Source organism: Zonotrichia albicollis, chromosome 4 (assembly GCF_047830755.1).
Source record: "Zonotrichia albicollis isolate bZonAlb1 chromosome 4, bZonAlb1.hap1, whole genome shotgun sequence".
Lineage (NCBI taxonomy): Eukaryota > Metazoa > Chordata > Aves > Passeriformes > Passerellidae > Zonotrichia > Zonotrichia albicollis.
In genome coordinates this window covers 20,123,053-20,148,071 of record NC_133822.1, presented here as the reverse complement: position 1 = coordinate 20,148,071, position 25,019 = coordinate 20,123,053, and the positions used below count along the sequence as shown (strand labels likewise).

The following is a 25,019-nucleotide window of genomic DNA, read 5'->3' as shown; positions in this document are numbered from 1 at the left end:
TGCCAATGGTTGTAGAAAACTGTTTTAGTTTACAGGCCTGTTCAGAAGGACTCTATCTCAGGATGGTACTAAGTAGTTTCAGTAAGATTTCTAGGCTGATGTTAGAAAAGCAGCTTACTGTCCTTCACCTTTTGAATTTGCAGTCTGGTAGATTCCAATGGCTGAGACTTTCATACTTAACCTGTATAGCATTGTAAGTGAGATAAATCTATTTTATATACATATATATGCACATATCTGCTATGTTGATCTAACAATATGTTCAAATGAATGCAAATAGCTCAATTTTTTTTGAAGTTACTCTGAAAGGCCTAGCTTGACTTTGTGTAAGTGTTTTAGCATACAGATTAATTTTTTGGCAAATAAAGAGTTTAAAACAGTGATTAGCAATGATTAAAAGGCAAACCTAAAGACATAAGCAATAGATTTAAATTAGTGAATTGGCATTGTCCCATGATATATAAATATGGATAATCTCTTTGTAACTGGATAAGGACATTGTATAAATGCTTGTATAAGTGCTTGACAGCACTTCTTTGGTGTCAATTTCTTTCTCATCAGGTCTGTTCTACACTTGATGCTCTGTTTTCGGACTCTAGAATAATAGAATGGCTGTAGCAAAGTATTTGGTTTTAACAGTGAGTATAAAACCAGTGCTGGCATTCTTGAGTGCTGCTCTTGATTTTGTTTTGAATTATCTGATTTTTAGCAAATTAGCTAGAATTCATTCTTTTGCTTTTGTTTGATGCAAAAAGAAGATAATTCTGCTTAATTTTCTTCTGAAAAACGCTGTCATATGTTCCAGAAGTAAAAAGAATTATTCCTCCATGATCTCATAACATAATTATCTGTACTAGTTTCTGTCAACTTTTTTATTATGTTCAAATTATATGGCATATCACCTTGATAATGTGTTCAGGCTTCAGTAATCTGAGGTACCACACAACATATTTCTAAACTGAGAGTATTTAGAGGGGCTTTTGTCATAGATTATTATATATTTACTATTATGTATTAGCTTTTATATTTTTGCATTTGTCCTTTCAGTTCCCTGAAACTTTTTAGGTTAAAATTTCACAGATTTATTCTCTTCCTGAGCAATATGTGTAGTTGTATGATCATTCTAAAATTTCGCAATAACAGACATTTTTGGATAAGGGGGAAAGCTGCATAGGAAAGAATCCACTGTATTATAAATTATCATGGATTCTTTTAGCAAAATATTGAAAAAAATTTTTAGAATAGAAGAGACATTCCAAATAAAAATTGCATTTGTTTGTTCCACTTTTGCGCTGATAGGTTTGATAACCTTTTCAAATAGTATATCGCACATTAAGTCATCTTTTTGTGCAGCTGGAGAATCTCTCATCTGCACAAGCATTGCTGCATACATCTAATGATTCTTGCTTTCTCTAAAGGTTGAGAGAGTTTAAGAAACTGATATTACAAGTCAGGAAGAAATCACAAGATACTAGAAAAGCACTGTGTTGTCATGGATTAATTCTGATTTTTTTAATCAAGGTCCCATAGACAATTTACCTGTATCTGACACTATTGTGCTGATGTATATTGGGAAGTTATTCCGTCCAATCCATAATAAAATAAAACCAGTGTGATTCATTTATCACATTTGGGAATGTAAGAGGTATAATGAAGGAGGTTTGCAAAATATTCTTTGGAAATTTTCAGCTTTAAGTAAATAAGTTACTGTGTTTATTTGCTGCTGGGAAGCTTGAAGAAATAGAAAGCACTGCAAGGATGAGACAAAGTTTCTTGCTCATGGCCTAGGTTTACTCTCACACAAGAAGGCATGTAGTGTGAAAAGTATTTTCTGAGAGATTCTCTGGATAGATAATTATTAGAATGTGAGGAGGGATGGATAATTATTCGAATGTGAGGGATGGGGAAGAATGTTTAGCACTTCATTTTGTACATTGATACATTTTGTACCAAGAAACTTGTTTGCACAGAACACAACCGTTGAAAAAGGAGCAGAGAGTAAAGAGGAAAGTCCTTGCAGTACTGATGAATGCTAAAGATAATGACAGCAAGGATAGTTTTAGGACAGGATATATATTAATTGCCATTTTCTGAAGCAATAGTTTATCAGATACTGGAAAGTTAGTTTCAGATGAAAATTCAATCACACATTTACAGAATGTTCTTTTCTTACAGATTACAGCTTCCTCAGGAGGGGAAGAGGAGGGGCAGACACTGATCTCCTCTCTCTGGGCCTGAGGGACCTCCATGAACTTGTGCCAGGGGAGGTTTGGCATGGATATCAGGAAAAGTTTATCACCCAGAGGGTGGCTGGGCACTGGTACAGGCTCCCCAGGGAGGTCATTGGAGTTCAAAAAGGTTTTGGACAGTGCTGTCAAGCACATGATGTGATTCTTGGTGCTGTCCTGTGCAGGGCCAGGAGCTGGACTTCAGTGAACCTTCCAATTCAGAATGTTGTGTGATTCTATATTTATTAGCTTAATGTGATTGTATGTACACTTTCTGGGAAGCTGACTCCAACAAATGGTGGAGGTGGCAGCTCCTCAGTCAACGATGTTACCTGAAAAGATCTACTTGCATAAAGAAAACAGATGGTGTAAGGAAATTAAAAATCTTCATGGTGCTAGGAGCCACTGAATAACCTTACTCTTTGAGAATGCTCCTTCAAAGATCAAAGAAAAAAATATGTTGATTAGGGTTGGTTATTTTTTTGGGGTTTTTTTGTTTCTTTTTTTTTTTTTGTTTTGGTTTTGGGGGTTTTTTTTGTTTTTTTTTTTTTTTTTTGTTTGTTTGTTTGTTTTGTTTTTAATCAGACAAAGGAATAGAAGAAGGTAAAGGAAAGGAGAAAAGTAAGACAGCGTAAATGGAAACAAGCCAAACAAAATCTAGTCAAGGGAGCTTTAATCTGGCCAGGGGACAATTTTGAGCTATATGAAATATAAGAAGCCTCAAGTTTATAATTTTTAATTTATCTGAAAGACATATAGTAATTGAAAATCCTTACATGAAATACAGTTTAAATGTACTACATATTAAATATTGTTGAAGAATGTCAGTGAGGGAAGAAAAAAGGAGAGAAATTGAAAAAGAATAAAACTCATTGCAAAGCCTTCTGCTAAGTAGCAAGAGGCATATCATGAGTTCATAAAGGAAAAATATATCTATATTAACTTACAGGGGAAAATATTTCTGGAGTAAGAATTTTAATAATTGTGTCAATATCACTTTCATTTTTGAGAAGGGTTTTTTTTTAAATGGTCCTCTTTATGGTATATATTTATGTACTGATTAAAATAACTTACTGAGTCTTGGCCCAAGTCTTGGATGGCATTTCATCCTGGTAATTCTGTTGCTGCACTGGAGCTTAGAATAAGTAAGTTTAAAGAACCAGTCTGCTTCCTTTTAGAAAGGAAACAGAAATGTAGAAAGACTAAAAGAGAAATAATTCAAACCAGAGAATTTCTTTATTTAGTGCCCAGGAAAGTTCCAGTCTGTCTCAGAATAGAATGGTTAGAAAGAAGATTGACTTCATCTTCAAAATTACAGAAATATTCAGAGCCGGACTTGCTGGGCTCTGGCATTCTACAGGGTATAAAAACACAAGCTGTAAACTTGGAAAGTTTAAAAAGGAGAACCTGGATGTCAGTGGTTACCTCTGAGGGCAGTAGAAGTGTCCATACTTGAATGTGAGATCTAAGTTTGTAAGGTGCTCGTGAAATTCCTTGACTCGCTGGAGGCCATGGATGCAGTTAGCATGCTGCAAGTTCAGCCTTAAATTATCTTGGTTTTGGGATTCAAAACAGTATGGATGCTGAGATAGTAGGGCAAAAAATGAGATTAAGTATAGGAAGGCATGTTTTAATATTTACTGGTGCAGTGGTTCTGGCTGGCATGGCAGAGAATATGTAATATTTGAATGAAGTTTAAAAGATGGATCAATAAGAGAAATGTTGTTTAAACAAAACACAAGCAGCAGGAAATACGTTTCATAGTAAGATTTATTTGCATAAAAGGCTACTTGAAGTGTTTTGTCTGAAGTCAATTGCTTATTTATTGATTACTAAACAACAATAGAATGTGCTTAACGCAGTACAGGCTTGTTTTCAGCATGTTAAATTACCAAGAAATTTACTGACTGATTTGGCTCTAGAAGTTATGTGTACAAAAAAATATTTGAAGCTGGGAAATACCAACAATGATAACAATATCCAGATGAAGATCTGCAGGAGAGGCAATGATATAAAGCATTATTTGGAAAGTAAGGGTTTGAAGAATGTGAAATGAAGAAAACTCTCCCCCTTGCACAATATGAATACCAATTCTGGTGGGGATTCTGCAGGCAGGTAGTTTTAATAAAAACCATATGAATTTGAACACAAGTAAGAGACTGATTCTCTGTAAACTGATTTAGAATAAAAATTATAGATGTGACAGAAAGTTAAATAATTAAAGAAAAATGTATCTGAAATACTAAAGCCTAGACAAAAACTGAAAAAAAATCAGCAGCTTCTCTGTGCTCTGTTAATGGTGGAAATAACTGGTTTTCCCTGCTTTATTTTGAACCCAAAATATCTTCAAGTGATTGCAGTTTTGCTGCGTGCCATGAGAGGCTGAAGGCATGCTTAAAGGTGTAGCACTGGGCACCCCAAAAATTCTGGTATTGTGGCTTTGCCTCCTCCCCCTGCAAATTTTAAACTAATTGAGGTATGTGCAGAATCAATGGGAGATCTGATTTCATTCCATGTTTAGCCTGATGGCATTCAAACCTTTATCTCTCAGCATGCCCAAATCAGTAGACTTTACCAGCTTTTTTTGTTGCAAGGGCTGGGAAGACATCTGCCCCTTTTCCTATTACATCAGGTCACCATCTAGCAAGAATAGGTGGCATATGGAACAGAAGGAAAAAGAAAACAAAAAGAGTGAAAACATTACTTAGTGGAGAGCACACATGCTGAGAAGCAAGTCCTGGAGAGCTTGGAGTCTGATACAAAGTGCATTTTAATTGAAATGGTTGTTTTATTAAAGATTAAGTCAAAGAACTCCCCAAACAAACAAAATCAGCCCAGTGGTAATCTGAAAATCCAGCTTTAATCTTTGTTTTATCTCAGTTTGACTAACACTTCTCTTCCTGATCTGTTCAATTTCTTCTCAGTGTTTTGGTTGTCAAAATACAGAGATGACAAATGACTTCTTTGCAGAATGCCGGCAGAAAATCTGTGTACGTCTGATGCATCGAGCAACATGTGGGGAATGTTAATAGCTCTGTCACCCTCTCAGTTGGGAAAACACTGCTCAGAGGTAACTCCTTTTCACAGAGATGAGACATTGGCTTAAACCACCACTAATCCACTTCATATTTTTACTTGTTATATCTCTTGTATACACTTTTTAGATAGAAGTTGTAAGAGCCAAAATTTAGGTAATAATGTAAGAATAAAGGGTATTTTAAACCAAGTAAAGCTGTATGAAAATATAGGTAAAGGTACATCTAGCTTAATGAAGTTGTCCATGTATATAAAAAAAAAATCAATCTAGTTCTCTCTAGTATTCAGTATAAACTTGCACTAATAAAATAAGACTGTCTTCCATGACATTATTAATTGCTGTTGTTGATAGTCCTAATTTTCACTAAGGTTCCACAAGTCCTGCTGTTCTTCATGTAGCAATGGTTTTCTAGACTGATTCTTTTTCTTTAGTTGTGATCCAAAACCTGTTTCAAGTTAGGGCAATAAATAAGATGATTTCCAAGTCAATTTCCAGGTTTGGTTAATATGCAACAATTCTTAGATCAAAATACCTATAAATTTATTTCTCTGTGTCTGAGGAAGCACACAACTGAAGAAAGAGGCTGAACATAGAAGTTTTTATTTTTTCTGAACTGTTAGTAATTTGTTGTACATTTCTTCATTCTGTGTTCTTATTTTGCTTGTGTTAGCATAGCCTACCATCCAGTTGTAGATATCAACAATTGTAATCTTACAATTCATGTAAGATTAAAAACCTGTAGTACAATGGAAGAAATATGATTAACAGCTTTAAAAAACTGTGATAAAGATTAGAAAGAATGGATTTTTACACTTTTCCCTTGACTGTACTGCCAGACTCTCCATTGGATCTCTGTTGATTGAATCTTGTAATGAGAATGTAAAAATGAAAATGTGTTGAATATTGCTGAATAATTATTTTTAACCCAAAATCTCCCTAAATTGCTCAATTAACAATAAGGATAAAAGTATGAGTTTAAGCATTATTGCCTGTAAATGTTTAAATAGAGAGAATTTTGTATGAAGGGTATCACTTCAGGGATTGTGCCCTTAGAGATTGAGCATTTGGAATCTGGAATGTCTACTATGACAGCAAGATTAAAACACAAGGAGTCAGAGGAAAGATAAAACGGGGTAAATCCAGTAAATTGTTTTGCTCTTTAGCCTAAATCAATATCTAAGGAAAAATACCAGAACAATGCAACAGGCAGTGAAACTCCTACTCTCCACTGATTGACAATTTTGGGACTTCCCAGACCAGAGGCATATTTTTCTCAGTTTTTGCCGTGGTGAGGCTGTCCTCAAGCCTTGCAGCACCAGACCTCACTGGCAGAGAGGAGCATTTCCCAGAAGTAAAGTAGATGGAATTATGAAGCACTTCAGCCAAATGGAGATACACAAGTGTTTGGGAACACAGGGGATACGTAGGAGGGTGCAAAGGGAGTTGCACTGTGGTGTTGTGAGGCAGTTCTCAATCATATTGGAAAGATTAAGGAAAGTGTGTGAGTTTAGTGGCTGAAAAAGGCCAATAGTGCACCCATCTGAGAGGGCCATGAGCTGTGGGCGTGCACATTGAAGGACAAGTTGACAACTGGGAATGGTCTGCATTAGATTTACCACCATCGTGCCTGATCAGTCTGATTGCCTTAATATCACCAACAAACTGAGTTCTTACTGTCCACCCCTTCTCCTGCTCCTTTCGGGAAAGGTTGAACACTGAGGGTGCTGTAACAGATTGCATCAAGGTTTCACATACAGTGCCACTCCACTATCAACTGGGCATTCCTACTGTTGTCCCTCCTCTGCTTTTTAATCAGCACTGTGCAGGTATGAAGAACTTGCCTCTCTTTGCATGGCAATTTAGGTTTTAAATAACTTTGGATAATATGGATTAGGTTTTAAATAACTTTGGAGGGACCTAATTTACAAACATTTAGGAAATACCAGATCACTCTGTTTTTCCTTGACTAGGTTCTTTTTTTAAAAAAGAACTCCCAATGGATTTCTGAAGCTTACCCCACAACAATCTTCTTTTTCCTACAAGATAGCATATTTTTCATATAGTATTTATTCACCTACCCACAGATTCTGTTCTTGAGAACAGAAGTGATAGACAAGCCAGATACTGGCTACCACTCAGTTCTGTTGTAGTGAGGAGCTTTTGAGAGACCTCTGTAAAGCAGAGTTCAATCATGTTCCTCTGTGCATGAACACAGTCAGCTCCTGGTCATTCACTTCTATCAATTTTATCTATAGATTCCGTAATTTCATCTGCTGACACTTCCTTTCATCGAGGCTCTTGAGCCACTTTCCATGCCAGCTCTATTTTAGGATGAATGCAGCCTGATCATCCTGCTAAGGTATGTCCTGATTTTAGTGTATTCTGAGAAAATTGAAATGTATATACCAGGGAAGAGGAAAGAAGAATGCAAATTGCTGCAAAATCTGCATGGATGATGAATTTTCAACACATTTTTTATTAACCATAATCCTTTATTAGACCTCACAGAGGTGTAAACTATACATACAAATACATTAGAAAGATACCCTCTCAACAGTAATGTTTCACATTTTGGACCTGATACCAAGAGGGTTGCAAACATTTCAGTACATTCTACAAACCAAAGGGTGCATTAGCCTTTATGTATACAGAGTGACAAAGCCCTTTACTGAAATTAAAGTAGATAAAAGTGAAAATCAGTCAACTACCTCTTCCAACCTTTACCTACCATAAATGCATATAAAAGCCTTTAAAAGCATGAATACACTATTATTTATGGAGCAAAGTTTACTGTTCTAGACAGCTCATAGAGAGAGGGGAAGAGAATGGTCAAGATGGCATTACATGAACTGCAAACTAGCAAAACTTCTTGAATTTTTATATTTGTACATATTAAGAGCTCCATTTTTTTTTGATTTATTGGTTGTTACTAAAAAAGCTTATAAGTGCTAGATGGGGAGAATAGCGCAACAAAGACATTGTTGAGGTATTTGGGGGATTCTGCAACACAATGATGTTACATACACAGTATGAAATATTATTTGTCATCAAGTAGTGACATTGTATTATGAGTAAGCACGAGAAAATAAAAAAGAAAGAATAAATCCAGTTAGAACTTTAATAGATATTTAAATGGTTTCTAGTAAATGAACACTTAACACTTGTCACTGTTTGGTTATAATGACTTGAAATGTTAATAGTAGGATTATTCAGTAGTGAAATCAGAAACTCATGTATCCACATTCATGCTTTGCATCATGGAAACCCCAGTTTTAGTCAGGATACCAACTGAGGTCCAACACTGAAGAAAGAGAGGACAGTTACTCCTTATGGAAAGACTATTCTGAAAAGCAAGTGCTACTAATCTCTTTGTTTAGCATTCTGGGTGGCTTTGCAGTAATTTGGGAGAAAACTTATACAGGATTTGATTATCAGCAGCAGGTGGTGCTGCTTCTTCTACTTTCATTTTGTTTCCTGATATCCTTGGTCTTGATAAACATGTTTAATATTCAACCTTAAGACTCCAAGGATTAAGAAACTGTGAAACAGAACCATCACATTCTGACAAAAGCAATGAGAGGTGTCAGACTACAGGTGAAGCTGTTCAGAATATAATGAAGTACCAATCTGCTTTCAGTGGAGCCTTTTATGACTCATGTCTGATGAGACTTAGTTTAATCAGGCAACTATTATCTTTTTACACTTGTGAGAATTAATTTTTTCAACTTGCACAGGATTTCTATAGAATTCTGTTGGACTAATTCCTTAGAAATGGTAATAAATGAAAAGATATGACTGTATCACACAGTACATCATATGCTGTCACTTGTATGTGCTGTATTATATTCAAACTTGTCTCTAAGTGGAGATAATGGAGAGAACCATAATTCTTATGCAGCATTTATATCAATTGCATTTGAAATTCTAGTGTAAAAAAAAAGGATATAATTCATTGCTGTGCACAAAATAAGGACATTTTACCTCTTAATTGATAAAACTTTAGTCTGTTTGTTTTGGATTCTTTGATCATTGTTGAAGTGAGGATTTTTTCACACCATAAATCAGGTTAATGCCAGTCAACCAGGAAGAGTGGAACATTCATTTGATTTTTGAATTTACGAGGTTAAATATTTCACTACAAATAGGGGGTTCATTTAATCAGTTGTTTGTCTAGTTATCTGAATAAACCTTTTTCTTTAACATGAGTACATGAAGCATGATCCAATTTGTCAGCATAGAGTCCTTTTTGTTCTGCAGGTATTTTGTTGCTGCATTAGAGGATAGAAATTATACTAATGAATGGAAAATACAATAAAATGAAATGCCTTTGATTTAGTTAAAAAATGGTGCAAAAAATATCTCTCAACTGTACTTGTTTTGTTTCTTAATGAAGTGTGAATATATAGATATTTTAGGTGAGTGCATGTTTAATATTTGTAGGAAAGAATGTTTAGCAGCAGAAGTATCACATTGGTGCTTTTTATGACTTTTGTGAGCTAAGCTGGCAAAATAAAAAGCTACTGAAGAACACAGAGAAATCAAGAATTATTATAAATAATTTGGGGCATAAGGAATTTGCTAAGCTTTTTCCATTTCTGATATAGTTAAGAGTGCTGTAGAGAGGGATGAATTATTCTTACAAAAACCATATAAATGGCAAAAATAATAGTTGAGGTGATGACAGAAATCATCATTCTGCTCTGTTTATATTACCTAGTATTCTTACTTCGAAGAGCTGCTTACACTTAAAAAAACACACTTAATAGAAGTTTTATGGATAAAAATTAAATAGAAGATAAAATTTTAATACAGGTTTTTATAATATGGCCCTTAGAATTAGTATTTTGTATCCATATCTAAACAGATAAATTTATTTGCCTGATGACAATGAAGAGGTGTCTTAGGGTTTAAATATCTGGTCATTTCTTTAGGTATGAAAAACAAAGACAGGACCTAAATTGTGACATCCATATTACACAATGCTCTTCTAAAATTAGATTCCAGTTGGATTACTGAATATAATCCATAAGATCTGAAGAGAAAAAAGCAAGCATTTCAAATTTTACTTGACAGGAAAAAGAAAATCATAATAAGCACGTGCACACACACATGCACATAGACATGCACACGCTGTAGCATTGTCTATATATACCCATATATATGCACATGTGTCTGTATATGTGTATATATACACAACAACACCTTTTATGCAGCTACTGTAAGATTTTAATGTAACCATTAGGGAGGTCCTTCCTATTTTGGCCTCTGCCAGAATGGAATCTCATTACTGCATGACTTGTAATCAAATTTCTGGCATTCCTATAACACCCTTTATGTAAAAAAAAAAAAAAAGTCAAAGAAGATTTCTATATATCATATATATCAGACACTGTGTGTTTGGGCATTTATAGTCCAGTAAAATATTCCAATGCTGTCACAAGCAACATGTTTAGTGTGGGAGCAGAATGGGTAACAACTTTGTGTTGAAATCTTTCTTTCCTTGTTTCAAGACAAATTTAATCTGGTTGCTTTACTGAATGCCACTTCCACACATGAATTGGATAATTAGTAATCTCATTAAGAAAAATTCTTTATTTTATGCGGATTGTACCCAAGAGAAAAAAATATCACTCATCTCCTCCTCCTTATCCCTTGCCCCCAGAATCAAAACAAAGTGAATCAAAGCAAAACAACCCTCCCAAACAAACAGACAAACAATAAAATTATGTTGCAATAGTCTTTTAACTAAGTTTGCTGGGTGGAGCAGGAGGAAGGAAAAACATTGGTTTTGATTAGAAGCTGGGTGTTTGGAAGACTAATTTCCACTGACCAGTAACCTAAAAAGAGGGACCAGTATAAGCAGACCCTCCCAAATAAATTATTACTATTCCTTTTCAGACTAAAAATAAAACATTTTAAATATATTGATTATACCTTCATCAGAACAACATAAGTATTCTATTTGGCCTATAGGTTCCAAGAATCTCTTTTTGGGCTTAACTTAGGATAATTTCAAAACAGAAAAATGAAATGTGAAATTTTGCACGTAAGGTTGTTCATAGTGACCACATAAAGTAATATAAGAAAAATAATTCACAGACTGTTAGCCATATATTTCAACTTTTTCTCACAATTTGGAACTGATGAGAATTAAAAAAACCAACAATTTCCTGTTAAGAATAATTTTTTTCATTCCTTGTTAACTTCAGACATGCTTGCATCTTTTGTGGGTTTTAAGAACATTAAGTTTTTGATTATGTGCCATGAGTAAGAAAGTAATCAGGTAAAACTGAAAATGTGTGCACAGAGAAAATCTCAATGATATCATGCCACTGACCAAGCCAAACTCTACACTGATTTCAGACTAGAGTGTGGCTTAAAAATCTCTGGTGTGATATAGGACTTGCACAATCTGAAAAGCTTTCAGTCGCATCAAGGCTTTCAGTTCCCTGACTTCTAACTCTTTTCATCTGAATTTCTCACTTGGAATAAGGATTCAGAATTTCATTTGAAGTCTATGAATTTTTGTGGCATTTTGACTCTTATTCCTGATCCAGCTGCATCGATATAAGATTACTTTGCTTTTTTTTGAGTGACAAAAAGTTGAAAAGTTATGGCTAGTTTTATTTCTATTTTAATAACCATACCTATGTAATTTTCATACATTAAAAAAATATTTATGCTTTCTTTTATATTTTAGTCAAGTACTTTCTTAAACAAAACAATAGCACCACTTTGGCATTGTTGGCCAAATCAGTAACAGGTAAAGCAAATATGCAAATACACTTTTCTGATCTTGTCATATCATACTCTTGCTTGTTGAATGGAGAGCCAAGAAGACACAGGGCTTGTCCTGAAATCTTCATTAATCAACTTTGACCATTGGTACTGAGAGAACAAGGAGCTCAGGGGCAGCTGACCATGGCTCCTAGTTGTGTGTGGAATTCACTTCTGTAAAGAAAGCTCACCACTAATTCACCCTTCAGTCTTAGCAAAGAGATCAGCAGAGTAAGCTGCCTTGGGAATAAAGGGGGTTATTTTCATGTGTCTACCAGGACTGGATGCAATATCCCAGGCTTTGATTTTCTTGTCTCTCTTGGCTGAATGGTGGAAATAAGCTCATACAAGTCCTTTGTGGAAGTGTGGGTTTATAACTACATTTTGAGCAGAATAAAGAATTTATTGATTTTCCATTTAAATTAATAATTATGTTTACTATGGAGATGAGACTTAATTTTACTACCTTGATGAAAGAGAGATACTAACTGAAGTGGATTTATATCTTTTTCGACTGACTGAAAAGAATGAGGCTTAATTTGCTTTTTAAATTATGCATTTCAATGATATTCTGTGTAATAGTTGGAATTTTAGGTCTATTCTGGAAAGCAGAGATCTGTGATCTTTGTCATGTGGCTTATACAATAGGGAAGGATGAGAAATGGGCTTTTGTTTACCATTTTTGGTGATTTATGAGAATCAGTAGCATCTGGTGGGAGCCCTGTTCCTAAATATCTGGAGTGCTTTTAAAAATCCAGCTGAACCTTTCAATTTCTCTAATTAGAAGTTTTTCAAGGCACACTGCTTTGTACATTTGGGAGAGAGATGCTTTAGTTCATGGTTCAACTTCTTTAAGTAGTGGGTTTATTGTGATTATTAAGCTAATGCTTTATCTTTCAAACTAACTGATTTACCATGTGCTCCCTGCCTTATGACTGGAGATTTCTTATACAAAGTGCATTCCCCACCCATGCATTTCTCACCTCTGTGGGGCTGGAGCTACTTCCCATTTTGTGATCTCATTTACTTTCTAGTAAAGCAAAGTGTTGCCTTTGAAGTTTGCAGCTATTCAGTATTTATTTTAGCTGCTTTCAAGAATTACTCCAGTTTCTTTAGACAGTTGTCAAATTGTGATAAATATTGCTGTCTCCTAGTGACATTTTCTAATTATGGTTTTTCAACAGGAGAAATATGGTGGCACGAATGTGAATGTGTGAATCCCAAGATAAGACCAAAAATTTGAATTAATTTGCAGGAATTAATGCAAAATGATGTATAGTTATTCAGTTAAAAGCACATCAGTAAAAAAGTTATCTACAAAGAAAATTGCTGCCACAGATCTCAAATTGCTTTTTGCCTTCACACCTTTCTTCCTTCTTCCCCTTAGAACTTCAGAAGAGACAGGGGACAGAAAGGGTCATGGGGCTTGAAATGGAAATATGTATTCTGTAAATGTATTCTGTAAAATAATGGCTTGTTCTTAGATTGCATTGCAGAATTCCTATAGCCACTAAAGAAAGTCCTTCCCTCTCCATCCCCCCTGCCAAAAAAAGGCCTGTAGAAACTGTGACAGGTATCAGAATTGCTAACTCTGTTTATTGAATTGGTGGTAAATAATTTAGGTTAGTTTTCCCATCTGTTTCTCTTTACTTTCTTCCTTTTTCAACATAACTATCTCAGTCAGTGAGAGCTGTGACATATTCTTTTTATTCATTTGCTGTTCTACTTTTACATTGCTATGGCAGCTTATTGTGCATATAGACATCCATCTCACAGAAAGCAGAGGGTTTAAAGAGTTGTATAGGAATACATTGCACTTGTTAAAAATACAAACCACAAATTTTTTATGGGAATAGAAAAGGAACTACAATAATTTGTTAGACTTTTATGACCTTTCCTGCTTCTTTCACAAGGGACTATTGAGGAGCTGTACATATGCAGTCTGGAGAGAACTTTCTCTTGGGTTTAAGTCAATAGTTATACACTGCCTCTTTTGCTTTTAGAACCCTTCCTTCTCCAGAAGGGATACTGCAGTAGAAAGTAGGGCAGATTTGAGCAGATTTCAAAAGGAGATACTTCCTTTATAGATCTAATCTGCCACCTCCCTAACTGCTCCCTTCCTATGCTGTTTTTGGAGCTGACCAAGAAACGCTTCATCCCTTGCCTGAGCCTACCACATGCAGCACGGTGAGGGGAAAAAGTTGAATGGGACTGCATTGGAGTTCTTGGACAGGGTGGAAAAGTGCCTTCCTCCTCCCTCCCTCTTCGTCTGCCTTCCCTTCTCTCACAGACAGGTTTGATGCTCACCTTGGGACACTGTTGGCTGCTTATCCCAAATTTACACTGGGCTGATTTACAGAAAAGCAGCAGAGGTGTTATTCAAGGAAGAACCTCTGCAAGGCCTGTCAGAGTTACATGGCAGGGATTTTCTGGGCATCTCTGACTCCCACAAGAGCACATGAATGGCACTCGTGAGGGTGTAAGGATGCTATGGGTAATCTGTCCTCAAGGACTCATTCTACATTAGTAATCTGGTGATTACATTAGCTTTTCTGATTTACAGAGAGATGCAGCCCAACTCACAGTCAGGTAAGCCACATCTGGTTGTGGGAAGAATTCAAATGGAGGGGGGCTTGAGTACCCCTTTATGATTGAACAGAATGCTGATATTTCAGAAACATTTAGGCCCTGGTGGACTACTCTTTGAAGTCACTTGTTTTTCAAATTGTTTTTCAAATTTTCTTCTTTGTGCCTACACACGAGTTTGTGTTCCACATAATCAGATGTCAAAATACCACCCTTCATGTATCTAAGAGGAAACAAGCATTTTCTTTTGAAGATGGTAAAGTTATTTTCATGTTGAAATCTGAAGCCATTTTAGTTGATTTAAGCTGAATATTTTTGCAAGTAATTTGTTATTTAATCTTTGGCTTGGTGTTTCCATATTTGCTTTTACCTATTACTGTTTTGGCCAGACCCTTTCATGTAACAAACTATAAAATAGCACCGTTGTACTATAAAACAGAGATTTTTTACATACTGTTTGATATATGTGTATTGTTGATATGCTAAATTTTACATACTGCATTATATGGAGGAAGAAAGAAGTTACCTATACTGTTACAAAATAATTACCTGGAAGAATCATTACTGGTTCGAGAGCCTATGTATGCTTGAACTGCTTTTAAAAATCTTTTGTCTCACAAATTGCAAAAAAAATTTGCATGTTTGCAAGAGAAGGAAGAATAAAACTGTCTTAAAACAAGTGCATCTATAACCCATATCTTGTCGAAATGCCAGAGATGGAATTAATGGATGTTTAAAACTGTATATGTTACCTTACTGCTGCTGTTACTGGGAATGTAAAACTGTGCAAATATGAAGGGGTAGACAAACAATGTTTTCAGACACTGTAAAACAAACAGCCTGTTGCTTGTTAAGAAGTGCAAATAAAAAAACCACCACTTAGACAAGGCTGATGAATGACTCCAGCAGCCAGTGTTCATAGGTTAATTTAGTGCAATTGGATCCATCAAAAGCCCAAAAATTTGTAGGCTTTTGAGGGGCACAGGACTTTGAGTTTTCGTGCAGGACATTTAAAACAGGTTAACAAACAGCAATATATCAACCACAGAATTTTTTTTAGCTCTGGTCTGGTTAAAATGTTCTGTTCTCTAAAGACTTAATATTGGAATGTTTAGTTGCATTGTTCACTGGGAGAATGCCCATTGGTTGAAATTGCATCAAGCTTTTTAAAACAAAGGTTTTTTTAAGTCTTCCAATGTTTAACGAATAATTTATTTACAGCAAAGTATCCTGCAGATGGCACATTCATTCTTCATTCTTGTGGATGGCATGTTCTTACATTCTGTAGTTTCTGTTTCCTGTGTTCCCTCTACTTGTGTTCTTCAAATGCACTTCCTGAAAGTTTAGAAAGAAAAATTTATTACAGGTAGGTTTAAATACATTGTATGATCACAAAATTATAACAGTAAGAAAACAGTTGTCCAGAGGGCTGGAACTGCTAGGTAATTGTGTTTTAATCAATAATTCAGTTATCTACAGAGAACTTAACTATGCAAAACTTCTGTACATGAATTCCCCTGTTCTCCTAGATATAAACACTTTCACTGTTGTCATTCTTGATCTTGGCAGAGGAGACATCTGCTGCTGAAACCTGTATAGGCTTTAGGGGTACAGCAGGTACCAAAGATTTCCTTTCTTTCCCAAAGATAATTGCAAAAGGAGGGATGTAGGTCAGGGAATTTTTGAGTTGTAACTTGCAGAATTTATGGAATCTCTTGGGCTTTGGTGCCAGGTATTTTCAAAATTGCTCTGCTAACTGCATATTGCACAGATGGCATAATAGATTTGTTGGATAAGACCTTGAGGAGGAAAGAAAATGGTGGGTTTGCTGCAGAAGCTTCAGCCATATTATTTGTATTTTCTAAACAGACAAGGGTGATGTGCCAGGCAAATCAAGAGAGCTTTGGAGTGAATAATGTCCTCAGTTCTCTGTCATTCCACACACAGGCCAGCAGCAGCAGCAGTGGGGGTGGTACATACATTTCAATTTGATTTCCTTGTTTGCCACTCTAGTAAATATTAACCAGGCCCAAGACTGCATATTCTGTATCAGACCAAGGCTGGAATTTTTAAGTTACTCTCCATAATTATAATACTCATCACAAGTCAAATCCTTAGTTCAGTGCAGTTATGGGGTTTTTTTCCTAAGAAAAGCAAAAAACCAAAATCTCTGTAAAAGGTGAAGCCATGTGTATGCAGCTCTACCGCTGCATTAGCTGTTATTTAAGCCCTAAAAATAATGAGCCTCTAAAATTTAAAGTAATAACATTTTCTTGCTTTTCTAATGGACAGAAAGAAAATGGAAGCTAATTTGGTGCATTGTTTTTGTGGGGGTTTTTAGTAATTTCCCTTAAAAACACGATTCTACTTATAACCTTTCCCTTTCCCTTCAGTATCTATCAAAAATAAAATCAGAAATTAAATTAAAAATAAAGCAAATCAGAAACTTTCAAAGGATTACAAAACTTGAACTCATAGAGAGCTTATAATTTTCACTGGATTTGTATTGGCATCTGATGGATATGAGAAGAATTATTATTTTTAGTATGCAAAACAAAAATTAGGCAGAACTAGTAATTGTTAACTTAATTATACAACCACCAAGTATTAAACATTGAGCCAAACTAGGATTTATCAACACTGACAAGCCAAAGTTGTTAACAGCAAAATAGTCATAATGAAGAAATGTTTTTGTTAGGAATATGCCATTATAGACTAGATTAATCATCTAGTCACTATTTCTGTGAACAGTTCAGAAGGATGCTGGCTTGTCTTCATCCAGTTTTACTAATATTGCTGTAGAATAGCATCAATCAAATACAGAATCAGAAATGTCAACAGAATTCTGCTTATCCTTAAATTAGAATATATTTTTCTTTTCATTGCCTGTTTCTCTTCCAGCTTTTCCAAAATGACCCTTGTTGCCTTCACTTTTTCCTAAGTTATACATTAGTTTTCATCCTGAAAACTCATTCTGGTGAACCCTTAAGTTTTCAATGATTAAAATCATCATTGCAGCATTTCACAGGAGTCTGCCAACACTAGGGATCCTGACTTATTCTACAAGAGCTTATATTGGTTACAATGAGCTAAGAAAAGAGGAATTTCTTTACTCATATGCCCAGGGTTTTTTTTTCTACACAGCAACAAAACAAAATATTCTCCTCAGTGCTGACCCTAGGTGCTCCTCCTTGAAGAGAGTTTACTAGCATATAGAAAAAGCTCTACGCTTCATTTTATTTGCCAAAAGTCATATATTCTTTAAGATTACAGATTTGATTTATAGAATAGACAGTGAGAGCCTTAAAATGAAACAACAGCCATTTTTCATTGCAGTGACTTTCAAAGTCTATTTGGATTGAAAATTAACTGTATGTTTCCAAAATGAAAATATAAATTCTCTCTGCTACTGTTGTTGTCTGACTTTAAAATGGCTTTATCATTCAAATAAAGCAGGAGTGTTTCACTTAGATTTTGATCATGACATGTAGGTGGAAAAAGAGTTGTCATGATAGAACTAGCTTTGAAATTGAAGGAAGGTGGCAGGTTATTTTACAGCACTTCCTTCTCCAGAATCAGCATTTTGATCAATAACTACCAATAAGTGTACTGGCGGTAGCATGCATGCCATAAAATGCTTTTACCCACATAACACATTCTTTTCAAGTATGAAATACTGAGACCACTAGGGGAAAAAAAGCACAGACCCCAAAAGCAGGTGTGAATGCCTGAATTAGGTTCTCAGACCTGCATTTGTACTGGTGTAGAAAAGTTTGGTTTGTTTCTCAAGTCTTTGAGAAGAAGGTAATTGGAAATAAAACTTCTCTGAGCTGATATTCAAACCCACACAATAAAGACAATAATAATTTTAAGATGAGAGATGCAAAATGTGATCAATTTATAAGTCAGCTAAAGAACAGGGGAGCAGACTTCTAGCCCATCACCTTCAGCATGGATCTTTGGAGATAAGGCGTCGTTAGCAGTGGGATAACAACTGCCTCAGCAATGGTCATTTGACTGAGCTGGAAGGGGACTGGGCAGCAAGCAGCAGCATTCTTATCCCAATTAGGGCAGACATTCAAACCTCATATTGGCATTGAAAGTTCTCTTGCTCTATTGGTAATAAATGGAAAGTCTAATGTTTGTAGTAACAGGCATGATACCTTAGCTATGAATTCTCTGGGGTCTCTGAAAGATTTCTAGCTCTGTGGGCAGTGTGATCACTGACATAAAAACAGGGCTGCAAAGCAAGCAATGGGAGAAAATAATTCTCTGAAAAGGCCAAGTGCTTCTATCTGTTACACCTAAAAGTTCAGTCATTGGCTTGGTAATGTGGCATGCCTTCAACAGAAATTAGGATTGGTGCCGTGGTGCATATTTTGGCTTGTGAATGTATCTGAGTTGATACTGAGCCAATTACAAAAGAATCTGCCACTCTTAAAAAAATTAATGAGAAATATTGCAATACTTTTTCTGTTTTCTTAATGGCATTTTCTTAAACTAAAAATACTAGTATCTTTTCCCTTTCTCTCTTAGTCCCACTCAGTATTTATTTAAATTTTGAAGATTGGATTAAATATGAAAAGAATTTTTGAGAAAATCCACCTCCTATTCATACTTTGTTAGTATATATATTTATGTGTGTTTTTCGCATATGAGGCCTAAAGAAGAAAAAGGACTGCAAATCTAAGGAAGAGCAAAATTATATCTAGATATGCATTTTGCCCAGGTGGCGAGGGGATGACATGGCACTATGCTCATGAACAAGTTCAAGTTGTACCAGGGCTGGTGTAGATGGGATGGCAGGAAACCCTTTTTTTCTCAGAAAACATGGTTATGCACTGTAAAAGGCTGCCTAAGGAAGCTGTGGAGTCATTATCCCTGCAGTTATTTAAAATATATGTAGATGTGGCACTTAGAGACAGGATTTACTGGCGGACTTGGCAGCGCTGAGTTAATGGCTGGACTCAATGTTCTTGGAGTCCTTTTCTACCTAAATTATTTTATGGTTCTTTTTTACTGGATTTTTAAATCAGCCTCACCAACCTTCTTATTGAGTAGTAATTGTCAAGGTACTTCATAATCTTGAATTTAGAAGGACTTTGTGACATTGTTTCTGTGACACTGCTTCATTTGAAAAGGTCACAATCTTCCCTCATGTGTACAGTTGTGGGAATTGCTCAGTTGTTTCCTTTTTTAGGGCAGTTGTTTTTCAAAGAGCTACTCAATAGCTCTTTTCCAAATTGCTGTTAAAATTTAATTCACTTAAGGATAATTGACTAAACTTTAAGCATTTTTCAGAAGAGGAAGAAACAAACAAAAGAAAAGCTTGATGGTATCATGACACCGAAGACAGGACTTAAACTCCCCTTCTTGCTCTTGTTTTGCACTTTAAAACTCTAAATATAATGTGTAACTAGGAGAGACCAATACTTTGCTTTCCAGCAGAAATACTGAAACTGTAAATAAGAGAAGATCCCTAATCCTCTGAACTAGGATCATCTACCAACTGTGCCTAGCAGGAACCATCTGCACAAGGAACCGGGGAAATAGACAACTTAAGCACTAGAAACACTAAACCAAAACGCCAAATCCTGGATTTACCATTTAAAAAGATTGAGGAGATGCTGAACAAAGACTATCCAATATATGAAGAGCATAAGAAACTGATTCTCCATGAAATCTGAGAGGAACTGATCTACCTCTTATGTATTGCACCAAGTCCTACCTTACATCTTGCATTTAAACATGAAAATTTTGAAGAGGTTGTATTTATATAATCATAGGTATATATATTCACTTTCTATGAAGAAGATATAGATCTCATATATGGCATATCATATTGAGAGAAACATTGTTTACAGAAAAATAATTTGACTTAAGCAGGTCTATTATTTTAGTTAAAATCAACACTATGAACTAGCTAAATATATTCATCCTGGGAGAGTGTGTCCAAAAAATGTTTGAACACAGTTGTCTTACTTAATGGTGGCATGTACAACTGACTGAAAAAAGTAAAGAGTAAGAAAAAATTAAATGAGGATAAGTACTGGTTTTTCCTACAGAATTCCACTTCTCTTCCCTCCAGTGTACTTTCTTTTTATCTATCAGAAATCTGCATAATAGTTTCTCCTACCTGTTTGTATTTTCATTTCCTCAAACTAATTTATTCATCCACAGATGAAAATGAAAATTTCTTTGTATTTCCCATAAGATTTGTTATTTTATTACCAAGTTCCTATTGAGAAGCCTTTATGACTTTTATTCTGTTGAACATGCTCCTTTTCATGCACAGTTTCCTTAAAGGTCTTTTCTTTTATATTAATTTATCTCTAATTTAATTTTCTAAAAATTCCATCCTTTATTTGGGTTGCTTGTTGCTTCATTCAGTTTTGCAATATTTTACATCTTCTTGACCTCTTTGATCTAATTCCCTCACCCTTTTTCTTTCTCTTGTGCTCCTCATTGTCCTTTTACTGTCCTTTTCACCTCTTGATTTTTTTTTCCCTTTTCAATTTCCAGGATGATTTCTTCAGCAGCTATGCTCTCTCAATTACTCAATTACTTACTCCCTTTTATTTTTTTCCTTCTTCCAGTACCTCTCCTGAGTGCTACCTCCCCTGATGCTGCAGAGAGATACAAGGTCTTTCCAGTCTGTAAAAGACAGTGCTCTCCTGCCTGTGTTTTAAACTGGGAAGAGGACAGCTGCCTAAAGATGACATCATTCCTTAGTCCTCCAAGGAAAGTGGTGTGGAGATTCATCAAAGAGCTGGCAGGTATCTTGTCTCCTTTACTCCAATGTTTTATCCATCTCCTTAGCAACAAGCATGGGAAGGAGCACACTGGTTCCTGGCCAAGGCTGCTTTCTTCTCTCCAGCTTTCTTTAAGTTTATGTGTGCCCAAACAGGAATAAACTTAAAACAGGGGGTTCTGCAGTTGAGCTCCACCTGAAGAAGTTTTCACTTGTTGCCCTGTGTGCCCTTTGAGACCTCAAGGTGATACTTCCCAGGAAGGATCACATGTACACTGATTTTTGGAAAACTCTTGAGGAAAGAAGGGGAAAGGATTCCATTCTATGAATTGACTTATGGAAAAGAATGGATGCTGGAATGATTACAATAGTTCTTTTCATAAAGTTGATATTAAGGATTTTAATATACAGCACTGGTTTCCTGACTTCCTATGAAAACTTAGGTTCCAGGTCTTGTAAGCAAAAATTTTCAGATAACTGCAGGAGTGGTGCCAACATGTGTGTAGGACAGACAGGGTCAACAGTAATAAAATAAATCATGGGGGACTTACAGCAGAAGACAGATAATATGTAAAACAGATGTTCAGACCTCAAACAGGAGAGACAGTTGAACATGAGCTTAATTGTAGCCTAGTCTAAGATGGGTTTTTCTGAACTACAGACTTTGCTCATACATACAGTACACATATGTACAGTATATCTGGTATCAGAGCAACAAAAATCTGGATACTCAGAACTCCACAATTCTATAAATAATACCAATCAATATTGGAAGTGGCTTGGAGAATATATATATTGAACTTTAAATAGTTAAAATTAAGTATGCAGTGATTGAAGTGACTATCCATTTAATTTAGTTCTGATAAATAAAAAAAAGGGCAAAAATAATGAAGAAAAAAAATTTGTTCATTTAAATGTAAAATGAATAGCAGAATGCCTGATTTCCTTCTTGATCACCCACTCTACCTCTACCTAAGAGGGGAGGATGAGTGAAGAGATTCTGGATAGATGCATTGTCAAATATTCAGTGTTTAGTTTCTCTTTTGAAAGAAGTCTTAGGTGGTATTTATGATTGGATGATGTAGGTACTTGTCACTTACTACCCTATAGTCGCAGGATAAGACCTCACAACTACTGGTTTAGCAATTCTGTGTTTTATTCAGTGTTCTAAGAGATGAGATGGAACGCACCACTTCCCACTTACTTCCTACCTTGGCAAATATTTTCCAGATTTCCACTAAATTTAGTAGGCAGAACACACCAATTGTTTTCTATGTTGCCAGCCTTGATTATTGCATTTGCTGGGAACATCCTGACGAAGGCAGGAATGATGCATCTGACTCCATGGTCTCAGAAGGCTAATTTATTTTTTTATAATGCTATATTATATTAAAGAATACTATACTATACTAAAGAATACAGAAAGGATACTTACTGAGTGCTAAAAAGCTAATAATGAGAACTTGTGACTCTTTCCAGAGTCTCGACCCTGATTGGCCAGTGAGTCAAAACAACTCACAGCAGAGTCCAATGAAACAACCACCTGTGGGTAAACAATCTCCAAACACATTCCACGTGAGCAAAACAGAGGGGAAGCAAATGAGAAAAGAATTGTTTTCCTTTTCTCTGAGGTTTCTCAGCTTCCCAGGAGAAAAATCCTGGGCGAAGGGATATTTTCAGAGAATGTGAATGTTATGCTTGATAGAATTTTCCTTCCCTAAAATACGTAGGGGTTTTTTTTTGGTTGGCTCTTTTTTTGTTGGTCTGGTTTGGTTGCTCATGGGAATTTTTGCCAGCCTGACCTACCTTTTGTGCTTTTGGCATGTCGGTGTGGCGCTGGGCGCGTACGGAGCGCGCGGATTTGGGCGGTTTTATCGGAGCACAGTACATCTCCAGCCTCCTCAGGTCGCAGCTCTGGAAGCAGCATTCATCCACTATTCCCTTGTGATGTAAGCGTCTACTGCTGGATCCGTACCCCGTGGGCTTGCCTGTTCAAAACACAAAGGGGAAGTTTTTAGGTTAGAAAGGAAATGCAAAGGTCTCAGGAGCAGTCATATTACTGAGGTGTATTATGTTAACTGAATCACCAGTGGCCATTGTAGAGGCTGCCTTTGAATATTCCTTTCCAGATATTCCTGGAAATGGACAGCTTTGATCTCTATGTGCGGTTGCTATTTAAGCATTTGAGCAAATCTATGCCTTCTTAGAAAGATATTATTAAAATATTTTCTTGAACTGCATTAGCCTCAAAAATGGAGAGGGAGGAAGCTGAAATCTGGCATTTGGACACCTCACAAAGGAAGTTTACCTTTTAGCTTTTGTATGAAAACTGATTGTTGAGCCAGCTGTTGTTTTGAGCTAGTGTTTAAAACCATAGATCACAACAGTGTTGTAGGTAAGTATTTCCTAATAAAAAAGGCTACACCAAGGTACTGTGTACAGTCAGAGTGTCTTCCTAAGGAGAAATGCTGTGTACCCCTGCACAGGCTGTAAGGTGTGCCAGCTAAAAAGTGGGAAGCAGGAATCAAAGTAGCAAAGTAACCGATGAAATAGGAAGATTGATGGAATAGATAAGTGGAAGATTTTTATATTCCACAGATGTGTACAAGATAAGAAATGGGACTGATATTGCATGGCTTTCCTGTGCTTTGCATTTGCACCAGCCATCTATGGAAAATACTTAATTGGCAAATATTTTGCATTTTTCACTCAGCTCCAGTAAAGGCCAACATTTTCATTCATACAACTCTTACACTCTTAAATTTTTGTCTTTTTTCCCTCCTGTGGTTTATGGTTTCCTTAGTAACTGCTGAATTCTCTGCTGTCCTACACAGAGATTAAAGACCCATTATTTCCTGGGATTGTTTGTACACGACCAAGTCGGATGTGCAGTTGCCCTGTTATGACTAACTAGAAATGAAGGAACAATAAATTCACAAAAAATAAGTAGTTGCTTACTTACTACATCTATTTTAAAATTCTGATAGAATTTGATTTTAGACAGTAAAATTCTAAAAAGATTAAGTGTTTTGTTTTGACATTTTCAGCATTAAATGTTTCCATTTACAGAATGATCCACTTTAGTTAAGAAATGAAAAATATGGAAAAAAAGACAAGCATGCCAAGAGCCAAAACATGAAGTAACTCAATTCAGTCAGTTCTACCAATTTCTTTTCTTGCCTTTTTTTTTTTCTCTTCTCCTTCTCAGTTATATCACTGAGACCAAAAATCTGTTATTCACAGAGTTTGGCAGGAGTTTACATTTTAAGAATTACTCAAGTTAAATTAAGATTTAGGACATGAAAAAAGATGAATATTCAGTTTCTCTTAGGGAACTTATTGCCCTAGTGCTTATACAGCAAAGTCTAGATTGATATCCCTCTGTTTGTCCTGCAGTTGTCAATTTGAAAAGACAGCTCTACATTTTATTATTCCCTGTGATTTAAACGTGGAGATTCGCTGATGAAGAACCCTTGAGACCTTAGAATATTAGCAAATGAAAAGACCTCTAGTGGTACAGTGTGTTTCACATTTTAGCCAGCAATTCAGCCAGTTAAGAACTAACTATCCCCATGAGATTTGCAAACCCAGGAAACAGGCTTTTTAAATGTCTTGTTTTCCCCCAGGGACTATAAATTAA

The 25,019-nt window shown here is 35.8% G+C and overlaps 1 protein-coding gene and 1 long non-coding RNA gene across 3 annotated transcripts in view; one reads left to right on the top strand and one right to left on the bottom strand.

The window, feature by feature from the left end:
* The first annotated feature begins 2,841 nt into the window (after nucleotides 1-2,841).
* LOC141728763 (uncharacterized) lies at nucleotides 2,842-8,148 on the top strand. Its single transcript, XR_012579926.1, has 2 exons — nucleotides 2,842-5,298; nucleotides 7,521-8,148. It is a non-coding gene; the product is annotated as an uncharacterized LOC141728763 (long non-coding RNA).
* IGF1 (insulin like growth factor 1) overlaps nucleotides 7,709-25,019 on the bottom strand; it is a 55,096-nt gene continuing 37,785 nt past the window's right edge. For both annotated transcript variants that reach the window (XM_074539020.1, XM_005482721.4), the window contains 2 exons: nucleotides 23,186-23,367; nucleotides 7,709-15,963 (listed from right to left, as the gene is read on the bottom strand). In XM_074539020.1, the coding sequence (XP_074395121.1) occupies nucleotides 15,904-15,963; nucleotides 23,186-23,367 (242 nt within the window). In that variant the 3' untranslated portion in view covers nucleotides 7,709-15,903. The remainder of the gene's footprint in view (nucleotides 15,964-23,185; nucleotides 23,368-25,019) is intronic.